General features: G+C 42.9%; 1 protein-coding gene across 3 annotated transcripts in view; it reads right to left on the bottom strand.

Annotated features, from left to right (window-relative positions):
* Positions 1-5,751, bottom strand: part of LEO1 (LEO1 homolog, Paf1/RNA polymerase II complex component) — a 31,506-nt gene extending 25,755 nt beyond the window's left edge. For 2 of the 3 annotated variants that reach the window (XM_032297443.1, XM_032297444.1), the window contains exons 1-2: positions 5,626-5,751; positions 1,197-1,952 (exon numbers count right to left, since the gene is read on the bottom strand). In XM_032297443.1, the coding sequence (XP_032153334.1) occupies positions 1,197-1,952; positions 5,626-5,683 (814 nt within the window). In that variant the 5' untranslated portion in view covers positions 5,684-5,751. Of the gene's footprint in view, positions 1-1,196; positions 1,953-5,278; positions 5,424-5,625 lie in introns of those variants that run through there. The other variant, XM_032297442.1, reaches the window with a different exon arrangement.
* Positions 5,752-10,774: the final 5,023 nt, after the last annotated feature.

Raw genomic sequence — 10,774 nt, 5'->3', positions numbered from 1 at the left:
AAAAAAAAAACAAAACAAAAAAAAAAAAAAAAAGAAGAAAGAAAATAAATCCTACTCTGACGTAGTTATTGAAAACTTACTGCAGTCCCATAGTCTACACAGATCTATATTAATCTCTGGAAATATGTTGCCCTTCTCTTCTAATAGAACCAAAATGTGGTTTTTCAATGCTGTCCTATGAGGTATGTGTTAGATTCCCTCATATTTAAGCTAAGAAGATAGGATCAAAATAGAATTAATATACTATGGAAGTGAAACAATCCAAGTATTACTTCAGGAAGACTTCAACCCAATTAAGATAAATTTATATAGAAAGAAATATGATCTCTAATTTTTATACACAAGAATGTGTTAACTTGAGCAGAATAGTCTAAATGGTAATTACAAAAGCAGGGTCCAGAAACCAAAGTTCAGGCGTATGCCTCCTATAGTCTTTAGGGAATGAGTGCTCTAGCCCAAGCTCATCTCTGTAGGGTGAAGATACACACATCAATCTGTCCTGGCTCAGTAACACTGTCCATTGAGACTACTCGGCCATGTTTGCACTTTCTACATATTATACTCCCCAGGCAACCTCCTGATTATTATAATTTGGCATCCACTGTAGATTTGCCCTTGGGGAAACATATGATAAGAAATAACTGATCCTCTTGAAACAATTTTGCAATTCAATTTTATACATTAATATCGTGTAATTTGACAAGTTTGAGTAAGCTCCTTAGAGCTTAACCATCTCTGGATGATCAAATTTTGAATCTCAAAAAGCTGAGCTGCAGCAATAGTGCCCACATCCCAGTACAGTGTTCTGTGGGGAAATTTCAATGGTACTGTTTTTTCCATAGGCAAATCTATTCTCTCACGAGGCATGCTCTTCAGTTATCCACAGAAATGGAACAAACGTAACTAGCTCTTCTTACACCATATCCCGCTCTCTAAGACTTAATTTTAAGTCTTCTTTAAATTGTTTTCCCCCCCGGACCTATCAATTAACAAATAGAAGGGAAAGGAGTAAGAAAGAATAAGTAGATTAGAAAGATTTAACAGGAGCAAAATGTATTCTAGAGTTAGTAAAGTTTGAAAGGGAGGGACAGAAGAGAAAAAACAGGGTAATACATATGGAAATGAAAGAATAAATGGGTCCCTTCTGTATCTGAATGCTTCTTACTGAGCCATTTTGGTTCTCATAAATGTATTACCTGATTTATGGTCCTGTTCCTCTTCATCATCTGAATGCCTGTGTTCTTCATCTGAGACCTGTGGCCTTTCATCATCAGAATTTTGCATTTTCTCCTCATCAGACAGCTGTGGTTGTTCTTCATCATCGGAATTCTGTTTCTCATCATCATTATCAGAAGCTACCTGCTGTTCATCATCAGAATTAGCCTTTTCCTCCTCAGATAGCTGTTGTCTCTCATCATCAGAAAGCTGAGGCCTCTCCTCGTCATCTGTGTTCTGCATTTTCTCATCATCGTCAGAATTCTGCAGCTTATCTTCATCAGATCCTTGTGCTCTCTCCTCATCGTCAGAATTTTGTATCTTTTCATCATCTGACTGGTCACTTTTATCTTCTCTGCCCCATTTTTCATCATCTGAATGTGCTTTTTCAGAACCTTCTGCTTCTGAGTGATGGCTCCCTCCATCAGATCTGTGACCTTCGTCTTCATCATCATTAGGGGCTTCTGATCCACTGTGCTGATCTACATCTGAGGGGTCATTGTCTTCATGGTCAGATTGCTCAGAAGCTTCTGATCTATTGTCTGATCTTTCAGAATGATTATCACTGCCACTATGATGAGAAGCTCCCTCATCCTCACTGTCATCTCCAAACAGTTCCTTATTACTTGGTTGTCCTGAATCACCTCTTTCATCCTGATCACTTTCACTTCCAGAGGCATTACTGCCAGAGGCAGCATTCTCTTGATCAGAATCTGAGTCAGATCCAGAATCAGAATCTAAGGGATCACATAAACAAAGGATAATATCAGCAAAAAATGGCAGAGTAAGGCAGTCCAAAAGTCCATCCCAACATAAAAGCAATGAAGAAACTGGCAAAAACTGTTAGAATTAACATTGTAAACATTTAAGGAAATCTCTGATCGACCATTAGCTGACCACTAAGGTATAGAACAGAGCCTTCAATGGCCACACTCAATGAAGTTTACAAGCTTTACCAATTAATTCAGAAGAGTCACTAAACAAATAAACAGGCCAAGTGTGGTGGCTCACACCTGTAATCTCAGCACTTTGGGAGGCCAAGACAAGAAGAAATCTTTTTTTTTTGAAACAGAGTCTCTCCCTGTCGCCCAGGCTGGAGTGCAATCTTGGCTCACTGCAACCACCGCCTCCCAGGTTCAAGCGATTCTCCTACCTCAGCCTCCAGAGTAGCTGGGATTACAGCGCACACTACCATGCCCAGCAAATTTTTTGTATCTTCAGTAGAGATGGGGTTTCACCATGTTGGCCAGGCTGGTCTCGAACTCCTGACCACCACACCCAGCTGACAAGAGGAAATCTTGAGTCCAAGAGTTCAATACCAGCCTGGGCTGGTCCATCTCTACAAAAATAAAAAAAGCAAACAAACTTAGCCAGGAAAGGTGGCATGTGCCTGTAGTCCCAGCTATGCGAGAGGCCAAGGCAAGAGGATCTCTTGAGTCCCAGGAATTTGAAGTTACAGTGAGCTATGATTCCATCACTGTACCCCGGTTTGGGCAACATAAGACCCTGACTCAAAACAAAACAAACAACTGCTGCTACAATAAACAGCAACAAAAATTCCTGGGGAGGAGAAAGAACGTGATATTCTCAGTTGCAACATTATAATATTCAGAATGCCCATTTATCAATGCAAAATTATTAGGTATGCAAAGAAACAACAAAGCGTGGCCCATACAGAAGGAAAATGGCTAGAAATTGTTCCCGAAGACCAGACATTAAAATGATCTATTACTAAATAAATAGTATCAATGAAAAGAACCACATACTTAGAAAAAGAACCAAACAGAAACTATGGGCCGAACATGGTGGCTCCTGCCTATAATCCCAGCACTCTGTGAGGCCGAGGCAGGCGGATCACTTGAGGTCAGGAGTTCAAGACCAGCCTGGCCAACACGGTAAAACCCCATCTCTACTAAAAATACAAAGATCAGCTGGGTATGGTGGTGCATGCCTGTAGTCCTAACTACTCAGGAGGCTGAGGCAGGAGAATCGCTTGAACCCAGGAGGCGGAGGTTGCACTGAGCCAAGATAATCCACTGCACTCCAGCCTGAGCAACAGAACAAGACTCCATTCCCCATCCCCCCCAAAAAAAAGAAAAGAAAGAAATTATGGAGTTGAGGCTGGGCATGGTGGCTCATGCCTGTAATCCTAGCACTTTATGAGGCCGAGGCAATGGGATCACTTGAGGCCTCCCAGAGTGCTGGGATTACAGATGCGAGCCACCGCACCCAGCCAACATGATCTTATATGTAGAATATCCTAAAGGATTCACCAAAAAAATGATTGCAGAATACAAGTGAAAATCAGTTGTATTTCTATAAACTAGCAATAAATAAATCAAAATGAAATTAAGAAAACAATTCCACTTGCAATAGTATCCATTAGAATAAAATATTAATAATAAATTTAATGTAAGAAGTACAGGACTTACACAATGAAAACTACAAAACATTGTTGAAAGAAATTAAGAAAGAACTGGCATATTTATACATGAAAGCAGCATGCTAGTCCTAGGTAGAGGTCCTAGTCATTCTTATAATAAGAAAGTCATCGGATATAGTTATTTTCCACAACTCTCACAGACCAGGGAGATAATGAAATACGCTAGGCCTAACAGGAATCATATCCATACTATCTTCAGAACCAACAGAAATTTTCAAGGATAGCATATCAGATTTGGAAGTAAATCCTAGAAGAAAATTTCAGTAGACTTACAAGAAGGTAAAACCTGAAGCCTAGAGAAGCAACCATCTCCACTCCTCACCACCCTATACACTGAGTTTGCAATGCAAAAGCACTGCAGGGTACACCTTATGAAAGGTGTACACCTATTGCTTCTACCTATCCAATTAATCAACTATGCATTAAGCACTGATATAAGCTGGGAGGTAAGGGGATCAACTTTTCATCATTATATCCTCAAAATCTAGCAAAACAACTGAAACACAATAGGGGATCGATAAATACTTAACAAATTAATGAATAACTTCATAAATAAGCCAGGGAGGGTTCACAATGAACTGTGCCTTGAAGGGAGAATGGGATATACACAAGTAAAAATGAGGAAAAAATGAAAACATGAGCAAGGGTAGTGGAACAAGAGTTAGTATACAGAGGCCGGGCATCGTGGCTCACGCCTGTAATACAAGCACTTTGGAGGCCAAGACGGGCGGATCACCTGAGGTCAGGAGTTCAAGACCAGCCTGACCAACATGGTGAAACCCCGTCTTTAAAAAAAAAAAAAAAAAAAGGAGTTAGTATACGGAACTCTATAGTTTGACACTTTTCCTGACTAGCACCTCCTAGATAGCCATCCCAGAAGGGCATTCACACTAGAATTTAGTTCTTTGTACCTCCACCTACTGCTACCTTCACTACAGTATAGAAATTATGAATAAATTGGAGCTGGTGAAAATGAAGGGGAAAAAAGAAAGAATCACCCAACAATGCATTTTACTAAGGGAAAAGTATACAAATGCACTACTTGGAGCCTGGAGGGTTGCAAGAATTGTGAACTTGGTCTTGGGTTTTTTTCTCACTTCAAATAACTCCTATTCATATTTCAACAGCCTGTGGTCTCAGCTACTTGGAGGCTGAGGCAGAAGGATGGCTTGAGCCCAGAAGTTCAAGGCCAACCTGGGCAATAAAGCAAGACCTTGTCTCTTTCAAAAAAAAAAAAAAAAAAAAAAAAGAAAAGAAACCAAAAAAACCACAATCCTGTGCCAGAAATACTTCCATGTACCATGCATATGCACTAATTCATTCATTTCATCAACAAATCCTTCATTCCTCCTCTTCGAACACAGACCCCATGTACTCCCCATTCTAACATCACAGACTCCAGAGATTCTGGAGTCTCTGCACAAGCTCTTAGAGAACACATTCTCTCCAATGTGAAACATATATCTGTAACCCCATCCCATTATCCGTTCCATACTCCTCATCCAGACATCTCAAGCTCCCTATCACACCATGATCTGACCTTCTGAGGCCCTCTGTAAATTCGCCCACCCCATCCCGTATTGCTGCATTCATTTCCATTCATTCACAAACCACCCTTACTCTGCGCTGGCCTGTGCAAGACAGGGCGGAACAGGACTCCAAGGTTCCTCTCCGGGCTGCGCAGGCTCGTCTGCATCTCCACTCCTGCCCCGCGCCCCCTTCGTTCCACAAGCTCTCAGGCACCGTGTGTTCCACCGACACCCAGAGAGCCTCGAGGCGCAGACTCTGTCCGTCTCTCCATCCCGCCCGTCTGGAGAGGGTGGCACCTCCGGGAGTGCAGGGGGCGCTGAGACAGGAGAGGAGGAAATACCTCCTCTTGCCCGCGGTGCCGGAGCCTCCACGGTTGTCTGGTTCCCACAGCAGAAGGCCTGCCACGCACCCGTACTCCGAAGCCCGGCCAAGCCCACCTTTACGCTCAGCTTCGCTGTCGGCGTCGCTCCCGAAGAGATCCTCCATATCCGCCATTGTCGTTCACGTCTGCCGCTGCCTTGGCTAGGGGCAGCTCCGGGCCTCTTTACGGCACGGAACCAACGAAACACGACAGTGTCGCAAAGATTCGCCGAAGACACTCCTTTCCTTCTGTGACCCAGTTTTCGCTTGCCCAGTGAACCTATCCTCTTCTGGGTCTGCATGGTTGACAAGCCCGGATATTTCATCAATATCTGTTCTTTGCCGGGATTCTTACTGGAGGCGGGCATCCTGAGTTCGGGTGCGGGTGCGCGTGCGGGTGCGGGTGCGGGTGCGGATGGAGTGGGCGGTGACTGGAGCTCCCGAGACAAGGGCCTCCGGCTGGATGAAATCTATCGCGATTCAGGCCTGAAGCCCTTTTTCTTACTGAGCAACTGTTCTCCAGTTGTTTCATCCCAAACCCCTTTACACTCTTAAAAATTGTTGAGGACTCCAAAGCTTTTGTTTACGTGGGGGTACAGCTGTTGATATTTACTGTAGTCTTCCTAAAACAGTAATAAAGAAATTTTTAAGTTACTAATTCATTTAAAAATAATATATTTAACAAATAGCTTTTTTAAGCTTTAAATGACCATTTTTTTCTACAAAATATTTAGACCGGGCCAATGGCTCACGCATGTAATCCCAGCATTTTGGGATACCGAGGTAGGAAGATCACCTTGAGGTCAGGAGTTCGAGACCAGCCTGGCCAACATGGTGAAACCCAGTCTCTACTAAAAATACAAAAATTAGGCAGGCATGGTGGCACATGTCTGTAATCCCAGCTACGTGGGAGGCTGAGGCAGGAGAATCACTTGAAACCCGGGAGGCGGATGTCGCAGTGAACCAAGATCGTGCCATTGCACTCCAGCGTGGGCAACAAGAGCGAGACTCCGTCTAAAAAAAAAAAAATCTTTAAAATCACCCCCCTACACTTGGCATTCAAAGTGTGATTTCTGACAGCAAGCATCACCTATCAGACATATAAACTGTGCAACAGAGTGAGACTCCGTCTCAAAAAAAATATATATATATGTGTGTGTATATATATATATATATATATATATATGTTTAGAAGAGTGGAATTGTTTTAATTTTGAAAATATCTTTAATACCTAGCTTAAAAGAAGTTGTCTGAATTCTCATACCTGTTTCTACAATCTGCTGAGAAATGTTGAACCACATGAAGAAAATCTGGTCTTGAATAAATACATTTGTAATTGGAAAAGGGAGGCTCTCTCAGATCCCCTGAAAGAGTCTCCATCCAACCCCAACTTAGAAGCAGTGATTCTCAAACATCATAGATTTTCCTTCCTACTTTGGTTTGAATGTCCTCTCCACAACTCATGCTGAAATTTAATTACCATTGTGATGGTATTAAGAGGTGAGACATTTTTTTTTTTCTTTTGAGACGGAGTTGCCCAGGCTGGAGTGCAATGGCACGATCTGGGCTCACTGCAATCTCCACCTCCCAGGTTCAAGCAATTCTTCTGCCTCAGCCTCCTAAGTAGCTGGGATTACAGGCACCTGCCATCACACCCCGCTAATTTTTGTATTTTCAGTAGAAACAAGGTTTCACCATGTTGGCCAAGCTGGTCTCAAACTCCTGACTTCAGGTGATCCATCCATCCCAGCTTTTCAAAGTGCTGGAATTACAGGCATGAGCCACTGCACCAGGCCTCAGTTTCATTTTCACTTAGAGTACTGTCCTTGAAAAGTATGTTGACTAAATTTATTTCATTTTGATACAGTGTCTCACTTTGTTGCCCAGGCTGGACTGCAGTGGTCCCATCATAGCTCACTGCAGCCTCAAACTTCTGGCCTCAAGAGATCTTCCTGCCTCGGCCTCCTAAGACATTGGGATTACAGGTATGAGCTACAGTGACTGGCTAAGCCTTAATAAATTGAATTACATCTTGGTCTGCTGAATCACCATGTCCATATTCCTGGCTAGCAGAATGAGTGTGTTTTTCCCACATTAATAGTATAAAACAAATAACTTCTGGCTCTTGGACAGATTTTTTGTTTATGTTTTGGCTATACTTTTTTTTTTTTTTTTTTTTTTTTTTGGAAACAGAGTTTCACTCTGGTTGCCTAGGCTGCAGTGCAATAGCGTGATCTTGGCTCACTGCAGTCTCTGCCTCCTGGGTTCAAGTGATTCTCCTGCCTCAGCCTTCCCAGAGTAGCTGGGATTACAGGCATGCTCCACCCTGCCCGGTTAATTTTGTATTTTTAGTAGAGATAGGATTTCGCTGTGTTAGTCAGGCTGGTCTCAGACTCCTAACCTCAGGTGATCCTTGAGCCTCAGCCTCCCAAAGTGGTAGAATTACAGGCATGAGCCACCGTGCCCAGCCTTATTTGGACTACACTTTATGCTAACCATTTCACCTCTACTCATTGCCTTTCTTCATGCAGGATATAATACATGAGATTGGACTTAAGCTAAATCAGTCACAATCATTTTGCAGTATTTCTTGCCTGAAGTTATCACTTTGATTGAAGTTTATTTTATTTTTAATACTTTTTAAAAAAACTTTTTTAAAAAATTGAAACAGGTTCTCACTTTGTTGCCTAGACTGGTCTTGAATTCCTGGTCTCAAGTGATCTTTGTCTTGGCCTCCCAAAGTATGGGAATTATAGGTGTGAGCCATACACCCCATTTGATTGAAGTTTAGAGTACTACATAACTTCATTTACTCCCAGAGATGGAGAATTTCATCCTATTTGGTTTGTGTTTAACTGATTTAACTTTGAAAGATGATCTTGTCATTTGTTTCCAGGAATGGAGAATTTTTTTTTTTTTCCCAAGACAGAGTCTTGTTCTGTTACTCAGGCTGGAATGCAGTGACATGAACGTGGCTCACTGCTACCTCCGCCTCCTGGGTTCAAACGATTCTCCTGCCTCAGCCTCCTGAGTAGCTGGGATTACAGGTGTGCACCACCATGCTCAGCTAATTTTTGTATTTTTAGTAAAGACAGGTTTCACCACGTTGGCCAGGCTGGTCTCGAACTTCTGACCTCAAGTGATCCACCTGCCACGGCCTCCCAAAGTGCTGGGATTACAGGCATAAGCTACCATGCCAGGGCCAAGAATTTAATCTATTCGCTGTGTGATTAAATAAAACAATTACAGAGTGGCTTTACCTTGTTTGATATTTCAGTTTTTGAAAGGTCTTCTCTTTTGCCTCAGGCTCTGCCTTCATAAGGTAGAGATGGATCCTCAGAATAATATTTTTTGAGACACCACAGAACCCAAAGAACAAAGATTCAATGCGGTTTAGTACATAACACAATACAATTAATGTGTCATCCCAAAGATTTTTACAAGGTAATTAAAAAAAATAACAGTGTAGCCGGGCATGGTGGCTCACCCCTGTAATCCCAGCACTTTGGGAGGCTGAGGCAAGCAGATCATGAGGTCAGGAGATTGAGACCATCCTGGCCAAAATCGTGAAATCCCTTCTACTAAAAACACAGTAATTAGCTCGGTATGGGGGTGCATGCCTATAATCCCAGCTACTCGGGAGGCTGAGGCAGGAGAATCAGATCAACCTGTTACCTTCTTAAGACCAACTAGGATTATGCAGGGATTATAGGCATGAGCCTCTGCACCTGGCCATGTTTATTTTGAAATATTATGTTTCTGTAATTGGATATATAAAAAATTTGTAATTGACACATTAAAACTAAGCAAACAGAAAACCAAGACATTAAGTCCAAGAAAAACAAAATGATGTACAGTACATTATGTGGCTCAGCTGATAATAATGACAGATAACACATAACATAGCTTGTGCCAGGCACTATGTTTTGGTTTTGGTTTGAGGGTGTGTGTGTGTGTGTGTGTGTGTGTGTGTGTATGTGCTTTTTTTTTTGAAACGGGGTCTCACTTTGATGTCCAGGCTGGAGTGTGTAATCACAGCTCACTGCAGCCTTGACATCTCGGGCTCAGGCAACCCTCCTGACTCAGTCTCCCAAGTAGCTGGGGCCACAGATCCATGCCACCACACCTGGCCAATTTTTTTTATTTCTTGTTTTTGTTTTTTGAGATGGAGTCTTGTTCTGTCTCAGGCTGGAGTGCAGTGGTGCAATCTCAGCTCATTGCAACCTCTGCATCCCGGGTTCAAGTGATTCTCCTGCTTTCAGCTCCTGAGTAGCTGGGACTACAGGTATGCACCACCATGCCCAGCTAATTTTTGTATTTTTAGTAGAGGCTGGGATGGTCTCAATCTCTTGACCCGCCCACCTTGGCCTTACAGAGTGCTTGGATTACAGGTGTAAACCACTATAGCTGGCCTTTTTAAAAAATTATTTGTAGAGAGGAGGTTTCTCTATGTTGCTCAGGCTGGTCTCAAACTCTTGGACTCAAGCTATCCTCCCACCTTGGCCTCCTCAGAGTGCTGGGATCACAGGCATGGAGTTTCGCTATTGTTGCCCAGGCTAGAGTGCAATGGTGCAATCTCAGCTCACCGCAACCTCCACCTCCTGGGTTCAAGCGATTCTCCTGCCTCAGCCTCCCAAGTAGCTGGGATTACAGGCATGCTCCACCATGTCTGGCTAATTTTGTATTTTTAGTAGAGTCGAGGTTTCTGCATGTTGGTCAGGCTGCTCTCAGACTCCGCACCTCAGGTGATCTGCCTGCCTTGGCCTCCCAAAGTGCTGGGATTATAGGCATGAGCCACTGCACCCAGCTGCACTATTTTCATATAAAAGAGTTTGGGAAAAATGAAACAAATATTCTAAAACATCTAAAGAATTTCAATTTTAGAAGTTAATTATGGCAGAGAGTGGTGGCTTATGCCTGTAATCCCAGCACTTGGGTAGCTGAGGCAGGTGGATCACCTGAGGTCGGTGGATCACCTGAGGTCAGGAGTTCAAGAACAGCCTGGACAACATGGTGAAACCCCATCTCTACTAAAAATAAAAAATTAGCGAGGTGTAGTGGCGTGTGCCTGTAGTCCCAGCTACCCAGGAGGCTGAGGCAGGAGAATTGCTTCAACCCAGGAGACGGAGGTTGCAGTGAGCTGAGAGCATACCAAGCATACTACTGTACTCCAGCCTGGGTGACAGAGGGAGACTCCATTAAAAAAAAAAAAAAAAAAAAAGTTA

This window comes from Sapajus apella, unplaced genomic scaffold, assembly GCF_009761245.1.
Source record: "Sapajus apella isolate SASKATOON/1434 unplaced genomic scaffold, GSC_monkey_1.0 scaffold37, whole genome shotgun sequence".
Classification (NCBI taxonomy): domain Eukaryota; kingdom Metazoa; phylum Chordata; class Mammalia; order Primates; family Cebidae; genus Sapajus; species Sapajus apella.
This window is presented reverse-complemented; position numbering and strand designations above follow the sequence as displayed.